We start from the raw sequence: 14,464 nt of genomic DNA, 5'->3' as shown, positions 1-14,464 counted from the left end.
CACTGTAAGTAATAAACACAGCTCTTCGTCATCTGAAGTCCCCAGGAATAGATTGCCATGCAGAATATGCTCCCAGATTCAAAATATGTCTTTCAGCAGATCTTGAGTTTCCTTTTCATAATAATACTCAAGCTTAAGAGTAATAAACTATCATAACACACCTTAGTTTTCCTCACCACAGGATGCAATACCACAATGTGTCAACAAGACCTAAATCCTAGTTTCAACATACGCACAAGTAGTCTTGGCATTCATAGTGTGGCATTTCCCAGTTAGTGTATTAAAAGCTCTGTTATGCTGGGATCTCATTGCTTAAACCAGGAGTGGGCAGGCTTCAGGCTTGCAGGATCTGATTTGTTTTTACTAAGATCCACCCAATGGAGTCTGGAGTGAAAGATTAGAATAAAGGACTTCTGAGGCCAGGAGTGTGTTTTGAGCACCAGAACACAAAAGTCCACCCAAAAATCCACTCCTAATTCAATCTCCTTCCTTTTCTCTTTTTCTCATTCTCATTCTCTCTCTCATGAACATACACACACACACACACACACACACACACACACACACACATTTTATTTCACCAGCATAATTAGCAGCACAGGAAGGAACATTTTGTTTTTGCTATTTTTACATTACTGGGAGCCAGAAATCCTTAACCATCTATTTCAAAACACCTTAAGATCTACCAGTAGCCTACCCTTCCATATTTTGGTTTTGACAGAAGTTCAGCCACAGGCATCTTCTTAGATCAGTGGCCTCATCCATGTACATAGGGCTGGATTTAAGTGCAAACCAAATAAGCAAGAGTTTAGGGCCTTACATTAGGCAGGGCCTTTAAATACAAATATGCACACTTCTACATGAAAACCTGTTAGAATAATACGTATACATTTTTGTTAATTCTATCAGATTTCTTAAACTCAATATAATTTGGAGCCTCAGCATATCTTGGGCTGCATCCATACTGCAGATATTATCCAGTTCAACACCACTTCAATTGCCGTGGCTCAATGCTATGGAATTCTGGGAATTGTAATTTTGTGAGATGTAACAAACTACTGTTCCCAGAATTCCACAGCACTGAGCCATGGCAGTTAAGGTGGTGTCAAACTGGATTATTTCTGCAATGTAGATTCATCCCCAATCAGAACAACAGCACAGGGGTAGGCATACTCTAGTTTGGCAGGGACAGACCCAATTAATCCTCTGTTATTTCACTTTTTCACCTGCTTTTAAAATGTCCCGGTCCTCCCCCCCCCACTTTCCCCTTTGTACTCAGCTTATTTTAATTGCCACAAACTGATTTCAAAGTACAAAAGTAGTTAACTCAGCCAGGGCTGGGGGACAGAATCTTGCCCTTCTCAGGAGGCTCAGGCAAAAGCAAACTCGACTATCCTGTGAGGTCCTCCTCATTAATAGCTTTGACATCGTGACCACATCTGGCTTGACCACATTTGTCCCATTTTTCATCTGTGACATGTTAAATGGTACGAACGGAATCTTCCAAATGTTGAACTCTAACTCCCAGCACTCCTCACCATTGTCTATGTTGGCTAAGGCTGATCAAAGCTGCAGTCTAACAATATCAGGGGGCTTTACTTTATACATCATGTATTCACTATCAATTCACCATATATGAGCTGGCTCATGTGATATATCTGTTGATGGACTGTACCAATACAGTGTGCAACTGAAAGAATAATTTGCTTGGATGTTTTGTTTTGTTTTTCATTTAAAAAAAAATATAAAACTAGCATGCCAAGCATAATGCTATAGACTAGTTTTCTCCTGAGCATCTAGACCAACATGTTCAAAGAATCATTTATACATGTGGTAAGATGGAAATTTGAGCACTCACCTGTAGTTTAATGATAAAGTCTGATCAGTATGGCATGTGAGGTTGCTGATCATAGTGCTAAAGCTTACACTCAAAATGTGATTTTTTCAATTTATGAAATGTACAATAAACAAAAATCCCAGACACCCTACAAATTCACTGTACCTTGGCACAGTTTTCACATTCATAGTGCTTTCCACTGTCATGGGACATCTGATGGCGTATCAAGTTGGATTTCCAGTTAAAGGCTTTGGGACACTGGTCACATTTGTACTCCCTCTCTTCGGTGTGAGATAGCATGTGCTTTTCTAAACTGTAATAACACAACAAGAAGCTCAGTGAGATCTTGGCTGCAGGTGAACACAAATATGGAAAGTCTTCCTATTGTTCCCAAGAAATTACAAAGTATTAAGAACAAAGGTTATTTCAGTTCACATAACCAAAACAAATCTCCAGCATTATAATGTTTAGCCTCTCCCTCTGTGTATATACACACACATGCACACTAATAAAATTGTTTTAAAAATAAGTATTACTACTGCTCAGTCTAAAAATATTAAAAAATGAGTTGGAATAATCTACAAAAGTGGGGAAATGCCTGGGTCTGGAAGGGAAAAATAGGTATTTAAAAATAATTTATACAATTTTTAATATCTCAATAATGCATTAGATTGGAATGCTCAATGTTAATTGGACATATGTGTCCCAGTTTTCATCTGTGAGACTGAAGAGTGTGTAATATGTGAGATGGCTCTTTGCTTCACCAGAATTTTTTTTTAAAAAGTATTTTTAACAATATAAACTTTTATATTACAACATAATATAAACAATATAAACTTTTAACAATATAAAATAACATATATTGAAAATTTACTATCTCTGCACACTACACACTTCTAATCTACAATCGCTATTTCCCCTCAATATTTTCTGATAAATCCAATTATTGATTCACATTCTTTTTAAAATTGCTGACAGATTGCTATTTACTCAAATTTGTCAATCTGCCCATTTCTGCAAAGTTGTACATTTTGACTAACTATTCTTCTTGTGATGGAATATCTACATCTTTCCATTTCTGTGCATACAGTATTCTTGCTACAGTGACCATCTATTGGGTAATTTCCCCATATTTCTTCTCTCTGTGTTCTTACAGGATTCTTAATAGAAAAAAGATCTGGCTTTAAACACCAGATATTTTAGATTAACGCTCCCATAATCATTGACCACTGAATGTGTTATCTGGAATTTATAGAGCAGAAGTTCAAAATTTCAAGAGCATGGGTGGCCAAAATGTGGTCCATGGGCTGTTACTGTTGCCCCAAGGGGTTGAAAAAAACTTGCCATTTGAAGAGGGGGGCATTTTTACTATCCCTTTGGCTCTGTGGGCATTTTTAGGCTGAGGAGAAACCTATTTAAAAAATAGGAAGTGACTTCCAGAACCTCACAAAAACAATGCAGAAATGACCCTTCCCCATCATATGGCTTTTGCAGTTGTGTCTAATTCCTACTAACATCTTTTACTCAATTAATCCAAGACAGCTTATTGCCTTTTGAGCAGTAGGTGAAAAGCAGGCCTTTTAGGGTTTATTCTATTTTAGGTTTTTAAATCATGATTTAATCTTGATTTGACACTGGCAGATCTTTGGCTGACCTGTTTATTTTTATTGTACCTTTTTAATTGATGTTTTGTTAGGCTTTTAATTACTGTTAGCTGCTCTAAAAGCTTTTGGAGTAAAGGGCAGAACAAGAAATATTTCAAACGAGGCAGTTAATGAAAGTATCTCTCTTTCTTCTACATCTGCTCAAGGCTCTAGTGTCTAATCTGTCAGTGTTACATTTAGCTATGAGTCATGATTCTCATCTTATTTAATATTACCGTTGTTTTCTTTCATAATATTTCACATGCCATTTACCGTTTCTTTCTCTTTATTATTCTACTACATAGATTTAAAATGGTGCTTTGGGGGTTTTCCTTATTAATTACAGATGCCCATGAGCTTGTATATATGCCAGTAATTCCAACTGGTATCTGAACTCTTTTTGCAATAGAATATTTTTTGTATATTCTTCTGCCCTGAAATGTTTCCACGATAATTGGCTTTTAAATAATTTAAATGTTTTTCAGCAAGATTGACTTGATTCTTGCACTCTACTTTTAACCCTTTCTCAGCACAGCAAAGGAATTTATGCTCTCTCTCTCTTTCCATATATATCTGGTGTGTGTGTGTGTGTGTGTGTGTGTGTGTGTGTGTGTGAATGATATAAAATTTATACATACCTACATCTGTGTGTGTGAGGGGAGGAGCGATTGAGAGAGAGAGACTGATGCTCTGAGCTTTTAATGCTCTGTTTAGGAAAACCCACCTGGACATCAGTTTCTCTTCCTAGTTGTTGTTTGTTGTTAACTGCCTTTGAGTAAATCCCATAGGCAACCCTATGGATGAGTTATCTCCAATCCCCCCTATGTTCCATCACTTTGCTTAGATCCTGTAGGCAAACAGACCTCCCCGACTGAGTCTAGCCATCTGCGTGCAGTCTTCCTCTTTTTCTGCTACCTTATACCTTTCATAGCATTTTTGTCTTTTCTAATAAGTCATGTCTTCTCATGATGTGGCCAAAATACAACCACCTCTGTTCTGGCATCTTGGCTTACAGAGTGAGTTCAGGCTTGATCTGTTCTAGAATCCATTTGTTGTCTTTTAGCTGTCCACGGTATCGTCAGCTCTCTTCTCCAGCATCAAATCTCAAATGACTCTACAGTATTTTGTTTCTGACGGCTTCCTTCACTGTTCAGCTTTTACATTTGTACATGGGGATGGGGAATAAAATGGCTTGGACAATTTTGGTGCTCAGTTGTATATAGGATCTTGCCTAGTTCTTTCATGGTTGCCTTTCCCATTCTTGGTCTTCTTTCTTGACTGCAGTCTCTGTTCTGACCAATGTTTGAGCCAAGGTATGGAAAATATTTTAACTATTTCGATATCCTCATTATCCAGATTGAATTTGTGTAGATCCTCCATTGTCATTATTTTTGTTTTCTTTATGTTCAGCATTAAGCCTCCCATTGCACTTTCATTTTTGACCTTCCTTAGTAATTGTTCCAAATCTATTAATTTTCTGCTAGTAGGGTGGGCTCATCTGCATATCTTAGATAGTTGATATTTTTTCCTCCTATCTTCATTCCTCGTTCTTCTGTCTCTAAATCTGCTCTCCATATGATGTTTTCTGCATACAAGTTGATTAAGCAGGAAAACAAAATGTAGCCTCTGCCATTTGAGAACCAATCTTCCATATCAGTTGTCAAATTTAGCCTCAAAGAGGCTTACAATAGATGCACTTTTATGGACACTTTTATATGGGAAAATATCTAGAGAAGAGTTCCAATCTTCACTCCTAAGTCTAAGCCTCCAAGGCCCCAAACAGATGGGCAGATGGGGGCAGCTTCCGGGTGCTCCAGGGGCAAGGCATTTAGATGACATATGTCCCTGGAGTGCCTGGAAGCCACCCTGCTCTTTGCCAAAGTCCATTTGGGACTGTGCCAGGAGGTGCTCTCAGGGTCATGGTGTGTGTTCGCTTCAGCCTTGGGGTGATTTGGCCAGGAGCAGTTTCTGGCTGCTCTTTCCTCCCTGTCTGTTTCGCCCCCAAGTCAGGCAAGCATGCTGAAAAGTACCGAGGTGTTTCCCAGCCAAGATATCCCAAGCAAATCTCACAAAGGAAAATGTTTTAGGAAATGACAGCATTTCATACGTAGTGTAGATTGGTCTGTGGGGGCATGCTGATACATACATGCAGAACAGCAGGCCCCTCTGTCTCATTCTGAGACTTCAAGACACTGAGCTTATCAGTTAAGGCTTAGAAGGACTTCAGTGGTTGTAGGCAGTGTTCTCTCTGGGGCCTGCAAACAAGACTCTCTCTAAATAGTGTATAACACAGAGACAACAAGTCGTGCTTGTTGGTGGTTCATTCGAGATAAGTAGCACAGGCTACAAAGCAGCCTATATCTGCCTACCTATAAGGCTTAAGTCCAAAAAACAAAATTCTAAGGGGATCATTTGCAGCAGTCCAAAGGCCAATTGTTGTTCTTGGCCATAAGGTACCCCAGCAGTGTTGAATCTGACCAAGGCGAACACACAGTAAAAGGACATGTATCTCCTCAATCAGAACTCCAGTGGGAATGCCTCACTGATCAAGAACTCTTTAGGATAAGATAAGTAACTCAACGATGCTCTCAAAGGGATTTTTTTAAAGAGATTTTAAGGATGGCATGCCTGTACCCCATATTTTTAGGATCCCCTTAAGGCAATGCTACACAAAGTGGTGAACTGATGGTGGCCCATAAGTCCTCTGCTGCTGGTCCCTGCGAAGTTTCCAGGAAAGAAAGAAATAACTGTACTCAAAATATGATATTGGTCATTGACACAATGGAAAAAAATGATTTTCAGTCCTAGACATCAATTTACTTGGGAAGCACTGCCTTAAGGAATTTTGGAGTGAAGATTGTCAGGGACAAGCAAAACTTGGGGGCTGTTAGACCTGCTTAACTGCCCAATGACAAGGGCTCTATGTAGTGGCTTATGCCCATGTGGAAATCTTTATCCAGCCATCTTACCACTTCCCCCAGATGACAGGTTAGGGTGATGTCATATTTCAGTCAGAAAATGAGGCAGCCAGTCCCTGGATCTGTGCCCCATGTTATTCCAAAACTGTAACAGCTGTTACCATGTTTAAACTGCAGCCATGTGTTTGTGTGTGATTTTGTTGTCCCCTGTGCAACCAGGATTAGTCAATTAATTGACCCAAACTGACATGATTCATTGGCTCAGATTTCTTTAATTAGATGACAAACTTAAAATTAACACAACTGTAAACGTCTTGTACTTTCAGAAGTTACACAGGTCTACAAAATCAAGATAATATTGATTAGACATTCCAAAAAGCTCAGTTTTAAAACCATTGTAAGTTGCATATAGTTTACTTGGTTTCTGCAGCTCCTGGGGAAGACTAAAATTTGCAGGATGCTTAATATCCCCTTCTAACCATTAGAATCCTGCTCTGTCAATTCTTTAGCTTTAGGCTATGTTCATAGGAACATAGGAAGCTGTCTTATATCAAGTTAGACTATTGATCTATCTAAGTTTGTGTCGTTTACACTGACTTACAACACCAGTCTAGGGTTTCAGATTGGGGTCTTCCCCAGAACTACTTGGAAATACCAGAGACTGGACCAAAGACCATTGGCATGGAAAGTATGTGCTCATAAAGCAAAGAACATCTCCTCCTGCATGAACATCTTATACGAGCATGAGGAACCTGAGATTGCTTAATGACAGCTGCTTCAAAATCTGTCTTATGTGAAGTCAAGAACAGCCATCTCAAGGATCAAGCAATTTTTCGGTACCCACCACAACAGTCTAGATATCTCTTCCAAAGATATCAAGATTTTTTCCCTCATTGTCTAGCAAAAGGCATTTTAAAAAAATCAGTCTTTGGAAACTCTGAATTGAGATCAATGATCATATTGCTACTCTGTAGTTTTTTGTTGTTTTATATTTGGATTTATTTCATCATATTAGTGACTATTTTAATAGTTATGTTAAAGCCCTGAACCACTATGGAATCCTCCAGTGAATATAAGTATATAAATATTATAGCCAAATAAACATTTTCATTGCTTGGCTGAAGTAATCACAAAAGCTGCATAGTCCCAGTAGTATGCATGCAAGAATGTTTTAGGTTGCAGAAAGAGTGAGTTTTGATAGTGTTCCCTCCCCTCCCCCCCAAAAAAAATCCAACCTGCATGGATATTGTGTTTCTTTTTAAAATACCTAGCTCCTACCTTTGCACATCAGAGAACACTTGATCACACTCTTTGCATTCTTGGATATCATGCAAATCATGGAGGTCATTCTCCTTGTCAAGCTTTGGCTGAAATTCCTCATCCACCATTGAAAATGCAGAGTGAGGTGTGCTGCATGGGAATTTCTGATGGTCCACCAGTTCTGCTTTGGACTCAAAAAGCTGGTCACAGTCTTCACACCGATACTGACGCTCCTCTGTAAGCCAAATCAGTCATTATTCTCAGTGGACAATATATACTTATATATTTATTTATTTTACTAATATCCCACTTCTTTCCCAATATGGAAGCCAAAGCAGAACTTTTTAACAATTCAAAAGGAAAAGGTTGCCCCAAGCAACCATGAACCTCTTGCATAAAAATCTGACAATGTGCCATAGAAAATTGCTAACCGTGAATGTCTGGAGCCATTGTTTCATGTAAATAGTCTTCAGTCTTCATGAAAAGAAGGAGCTCTTCCCCAGCTTCAATGTCTCTCACCACTCTATAATATATCTGAAAGACAGGGGGGCAAATGAGTGACAAGAAGCACACAAAAACCAAGAAGCTGTTTTTTAAGAAAAAGACTGATACAAAAGGAGGACATTTTCTACAACCTCTTCTTTTTCATGCATTAATATGAAGCCAGTTCAGCCATGACAGTAACACAGAAAAAAGAGAAAGGCCTAGGAATTGAGAGCAGTCTATTTCTATCTACTTCAGTTCTGAATTTGTTCATGCTAAGTTCATTCTGCCCTAGGCTCCGCATTTGTTTCGAAAAGAAATATGTATAAAATCACATTTATATTGCATGTAAGTAGACATTTTAAATATATTCCTCAATTAAATACACATCTTGTATCATTGCCTCTAAAATATGCAGTTTTGTATGGGTTGCCCTTAATACCTGGGGTGGGCCACTATGGGAGGCTAGGAGGTGCCATTAACCCCTCAAGGAGACTTTGCAGAGCAGCCTCCCCTCACTGCCCTCCAGCCAAAAGAGAAAATCAATTCTCCCCCATATCCCCTCCAAGGGGCATGGGGATCATTTTCACCATGTTTTGGGACCTTCCTGGGCCATTTTAACCCCAGGAAAGGCCTTTTTAACAACAGGAAGTGAGAAGTCATTTCCTGTTCACTTTCTCTTTTAATTGGCCCAGAGTGGCCCAAAACATCATACTCATACCCCCACATTCCTACATGTAATTTGGGGACAGGCATTTGACAATTGCATTATTTATTTATTTTTACTCTTGGGAGTCATGAGCCATAAAATTTTCATGGCTACTCCCTCTGAGTCCAATCCTGCTTTACATATTATATATTCTGTGTACAAGTTAAACCTGTGGTGGCGAACCTATCGCACATGTACCAGAGATGGCACAGGAAGCCATTTTTCATGGTGTGCGCCTGTTCCTCCTCACCCCGACTTGGGCCTTCAGCTGCCTCCCCCCCTCCGTCGGCCTTCAGGGAGGGCAGGGAGAAGAAGTCTTGTCCTGGAAGTCCTGCACCCAGAGGGCGGAAGTCCCACCCCACACCCAGAAGACCCGGTGCCAGAAGGCCTTTAGTTTGGCCACTCACTTCCCAAAAGGTTCACCATCACTTAGTTAACAGATAGGATAATAAAATGCAGCCTTTCCTGACCCCCTTGCCAAATGGAAACCATTCTGTTTCTCCTTATTCTGTCCTGAATACAGTTTACTCATCACGACAATCAGATACCGTGGCACTTCCATTTCTTTAAGATCAATCCATAGTTTTTCATGATCTACACAATCAAAGGCTTTGCTATGCTCTATAATGCACAAACTGATTTTCCTCTGAAATTTTTTGGTGTCTCCATTATCCAACATATGTGTGCAATATGATCCCAGGTATCTCTTCCTCTTCTGAACCCAGCTTGGACATCTGGCATTTCTCACTCCATATATGGTAAAATTATTTGTTGTAAATTTTGAACATCACTTTGCTTGCATGAGACATCAATGCAATGGTCTTGTGGTTATTGCAATCCCTGGTGCCTCCTTTCTCAGGGACTGGAATGAATAGTGAGTGTTTTCAATCAGTTTGACAAATTTTAGCTTGGACTAGAATAGATTCTGTCTCTATTGAAGTAGCTCTATTGGTATGCCATCTGTTCCTGGTGATTTATTTTTCCCAAATACTCTGAGTGCAGCTTTCATATAACTTTCTAAAAGTTCATTTTCAAATGGTTCTTCTTTGAATGAATCTGTCATCCTTTCATCTCTTTTATATAGTTCTTCAGTGTATTATTTTCATCAACTTTTTATTTGTACTTGTTTGTGTAATTTGTTCCTCTACTGATCATATAGCATTGCCACTCTTGGCTTAAATATCCCTTTGACTACTTGGATCTTGTCTAAGTTGTCGCTTGTTCTTCCTTTTTTTGCTGTCAACTTCTATTTTTATGCTTTGATTATTCATAGTAGTTCTTTTCTTCCCTGCACACCAGTCATTGAAATGTTGCATTCAGGGTTCTGACTCTATTTCTGCCATTTTTTACTTTTGTTTTCATCTGTCCTTAACTGTTTGAAGAGTTTCATCTGTCATCCATTCCCTTTCTTTCTGGCTGCAGATAGTGTCTTTTTGCATTCCTCCCTGACAATGTCCCCGGCACATGGAAGGTCTTCCTCGATGCTTGGCACCTCTAGCTTTAAAATGTCTCTAGTTGCAGACTAGAAAAGATGTCTGGCTGACTTTGGAGAGCTGCAGATAATGAAGACTCAACAACACTTGGCTGGATATGCCACTGGTAAGATTCAGGATGCGGTAGTATCATTTGTTCACATGGTAGATGAGATGAAGCCCATTGTATAGAAAAAGGTATTCCTTTAAGGAAGTAAGTTTAGAAATGAGCTCTCTGACAACTACAATATTGTTAATGCTTGATGATAATTCACACTCTGTAATGTTGTCTTGACTGTAAAAATAACATTCTGTAATGATTTGCTGATGAAGTGACAGATGTATTCAAACACATTTTTCCTAGAGCCACAACCCACAAAAAGTTCAACTCTCCTCCTAGTTATACTATGATAATTCTATGGAGGACATTCATGTGAAGTGAAGCATAAAATAAGATTCCAGCTGATATTTTAAAACATTTGCATGCCTAACTATACAACCATCCTCACTCTGAATACTCAGGATGGCTAAGAAAAAAGACTTGTAAAAGCACAAATTTAAAGACATTAAAAGGCTAATTCTGACCCCTAACCCCCCCCCCCCCCAAGTTACTATAAATGGCCTTTGAGAAATGTTCAGGTTTCATAGCTGATGAGTTTCCAACGGAAGGCAATTTTGTTATTATTTTGTAACAAGTTATTAATTAGTTACATTTAAATAAATGTGAATAGCACCAGCCCCTCAATATGTGTTATGATACTTTAAAGAATGACAAATAACTAACAATTCAAATAATTTAGCTGGCACCTCTGAAAAATGCCCAAATTAAAAAGAAGAAAAATTACTAAAATTCTTATCAAAGCTTACAAAAATGGTTTGAAAAGTCATATATTGCAGGATTGTTTTTATTTTTGGTTTACTGTAATTTCAAGAATGCATTAAAACATTCTGACATTTGTGTGCTTCACAGGTATGTTACTTTGTGACCATTGGGTGTCCAAAAGCCATGACTGGGTGTCCATTTGGACACATAAGTGTTACTTTAAAATGTTTTGCTGTGACTGATGGGGGTTGAAGTTAATAAATGTTTAGAGGGCCACAGCTTTACCATCAGTTCTGTCTCCAGCTAAACCAGACTAAGGATGATTAATTTGGTGGCATGCTGGGGAAGAAGCAGGAAAGTTGGAAAATCAATCTGGATCGTATCCTTCTCCAGGACCAAGTCTTACTACCTGGCCACAAAATAAAATTATAATAAAGGAGACAATCTAGCAGATGGATATCCATCAATGTAAGACAGCCCCAAATGATTATCACCAAGGGATACACCTCCCCCCACACACTCCCCATTTAACCTAGACAGACACAACAGAGTGCAAGATGTCAAGTAGTTATTTCTGTCTAAGCAGCATCACAAAAGTTGCTATATAGGCTGGCCTAAATAATTCACCTTCACAGTTTCACTTTAATAATCTCCCAGTTCTAGTTAACAGCCCTGGTAGCTGTACCTAGGACTGTAGCCTTCATTTCCCATGTCTAAAGGAAAATTTTACCAAAGCAGCAGTTGAAACAGGTATAAAAGTATTATTTACAGCAAATCCTAAATTTATAGTCCATTGTGAACCGGAAAAAAAAAAAACCTGGATTGGTGATTAAAAAGAACTAGGAATAAAAACAGTAGGCTATATTAGTAATATATTCTAGGCCAATGCTACTCAAAGTGATGGCCTATGAATCAGTGCTAGTCCCTAAGCTATATGTTACACTGCAGAATTAATTGAGTTTGTCATCGTTTTAACTACCATGGATCAATGCTATGGAATTCTGGGAACTGTATTTTTGTGAGACATTTAGTCTTCTCTCTCAGAGAGTTTGGGAACAAAAACAAGCTACAGTTCCCATGATCCCATAGGATGGAGCTATGACCATCTTGGTCAGACCCTGGATTCATCTCTCTCTTCCCTAAATCTCGGGAATTCTGCTGATTCAGCAATGTCTTTATTTAACTCCACTCTTTCCTCGACTCTTGACCACTTTGCCCCTGACTCTGTACGCACTTCTTCCTCTAAGACTAGGCCTCAGCCCTGGCTTACCCCCCTCATTAAGTTTCTCCGGTCCTGCTCCAGAGCGGCCTAACATCGTTGGAGAAAGTCCAAACAGTGGGCTGATTTTATCCATTACAAATTTGTTCTTTCGTCCTTCTCACGTGCCCTGTCTATGGCAAAACAGAATTATTACAAATCATTGATCTCTGCCAATGAGAGGCACCCGCAGCGTTTGTTCGCCACCTTCAACACTTTGCTTAAACCTCCCTCTCCTGCTGTCTCTTCATCATTCTCTCCCAATGACTTTGCTAACTATTTCATCTCTAAGATTACCACTATTCGCTCTGAGATAGTCCCTCCCGATTCTTCTTCTGCTCACAATCTTCTATCGCCCTCGCTTAAAAAAAATTCTGTGTTTCCTCCTGCTTCTTTGGATGAACTCTCTACACTTCTGAACTCTTGCAAACCTGCAACCTGTTCCCTTGCTCCAATTCCTACCCGTCTTCTAATCTGTATAGCTCCTTCTTTTCTGCCCTCACTTCTCCATATCTTCAATCTCTCTCTCTACTGGCTCCTTCTCTTCGGACTTCAAACATGCTCTTATTTCCCCAATTCTGAAAAAACCTTCTCTTGACCCCTCCTCTTTGTCTAGCTATAGTCCGATTTCTCTTCTTCCCTTTCTTTCTAAAGTTTTGGAACGGGTTGTTTATTCTCGGTGTCTTGAGTTTCTTGAAGCCAACTCCATCCTCGATCCCTTTCAGTCTAGTTTCCGCCCAAGGCATTCTACAGAGACAGCTCTCACTAAGATCTCCAATGACCTTTTATGGGCCAAGGCTAATGGCTTTTACTCTGTTCTCATTCTTGATTTGTCTGCAGCCTTTGACACCGTTGATCACTGTCTTCTAGTTGATATACTTTCTGACCTTGGGTTCTCAGACTCCGTTCTCGACTGGTTTAGATCTTATTTGTCAGACAGATCTTTTGCAGTGGTTGCAGGTGGTCAGACTTCTTCTCCTGTTCCCTTATCTGTTGGAGTTCCCCAGGGCTCTGTTCTGGGTCCCCTTCTGTTTTCTCTCTACACACTGTCCTTAGGTAAACTCATTAGCTCTATTGGTTTTTCCTACCATCTGTATGCCGATGACACCCAGTTGTATCTTTCCACCCCTGACCTTTCTCCATGGCTTGAACAGCAAGTTTCGTCTTGTCTCACAGCTGTCTCGCAGTGGATGTGCCATCGGCGCTTGAAGCTCAACATGTCCAAGACGGAGCTTCTTGTCTTTCCTCCTAAGTCCACCCTTCAACACTCCTTTTCTGTCTCTGTGGACAACATTTCTATTCAACCAGTCCAGCAAGCCCGCAGTCTTGGTTTTATCTTTGATTCTTCTCTGTCGTGTATCCCTCAGATCCAGACCACAGCCAAGGCTTGTAGATTCTTTCTATACAATACTGCCAAAATCCGACCATATCTTTCCGCCTCTGCTGCCAAGATCCTGGTCCATGCCCTAGTGGTCTCACGACTTGATTACTGTAACGTCCTCCTGGCTGGGCTTCCTCTTTCTCACCTCCGTCCTTTAATCTCTGTCCAGCATTCAGCTGCATGCATTATCACATCCGCCCACCGCTCTGACCACATCTCTCCTGTGTTGGCATCCCTTCACTGGCTCCCCCTCCCTTTCCGCATTCAGTATAAGCTCCTGCTGTCCACATTTAAAGCCCTCCATGGGCTGGGCCCTCTTTACTTATCAGACCTTCTCACCTTCCCACTCAGGCCCTCCGCTCTGGCAGTCAAGGTCTGCTGTCACAGCCCAGGATTTCCTCTGCCCCATCTTGGATTCACCCCTTTTCACTCACTGCCCCTCACGCCTGGAACCTTCTTCCCCCATGAGCAAGAGCCATCACTTCTTAAACCAGCTTCAAAACAGAGTTGAAGACCATCCTGTTCAGGGAAGCGTTCCCAGGCATTGCATAACTGTCACTTGCTATTTGATGTTCTTTTGTTGCCTGTTTTATTGAATCATTTCCTGTATTGCCATGTACTTTATATGTATTATGCTACTAGAGAGGTCCGTTCCCCACCACCAATCCCTTCTCCTTTTG

At 40.0% G+C, this 14,464-nt stretch overlaps 1 protein-coding gene across 13 annotated transcripts in view; it reads right to left on the bottom strand.

The window, feature by feature from the left end:
* Positions 1-14,464, bottom strand: part of MECOM (MDS1 and EVI1 complex locus) — a 109,179-nt gene that overhangs the window by 64,871 nt on the left and 29,844 nt on the right. For 12 of the 13 annotated variants that reach the window (XM_089508893.1, XM_089508894.1, XM_089508895.1 and 9 more), the window contains 3 exons: positions 8,090-8,192; positions 7,677-7,893; positions 2,003-2,150 (listed from right to left, as the gene is read on the bottom strand). In XM_089508893.1, the coding sequence (XP_089365019.1) occupies positions 2,003-2,150; positions 7,677-7,893; positions 8,090-8,138 (414 nt within the window). In that variant the 5' untranslated portion in view covers positions 8,139-8,192. Of the gene's footprint in view, positions 1-2,002; positions 2,151-7,676; positions 7,894-8,089; positions 8,193-8,583; positions 8,664-14,464 lie in introns of those variants that run through there. The other variant, XM_089508885.1, reaches the window with a different exon arrangement.

The sequence above is a fragment of the Sceloporus occidentalis genome, unplaced genomic scaffold, assembly GCF_023333645.1.
Source record: "Sceloporus occidentalis isolate IW3139 unplaced genomic scaffold, rSceOcc1.0.p SCAF_2, whole genome shotgun sequence".
In the NCBI taxonomy this organism is placed as follows: Eukaryota; Metazoa; Chordata; class Lepidosauria; order Squamata; family Phrynosomatidae; genus Sceloporus; species Sceloporus occidentalis.
The sequence above is the reverse complement of the archived record's forward strand: the minus strand, read 5'-3'. Positions and strand labels throughout refer to the sequence as shown.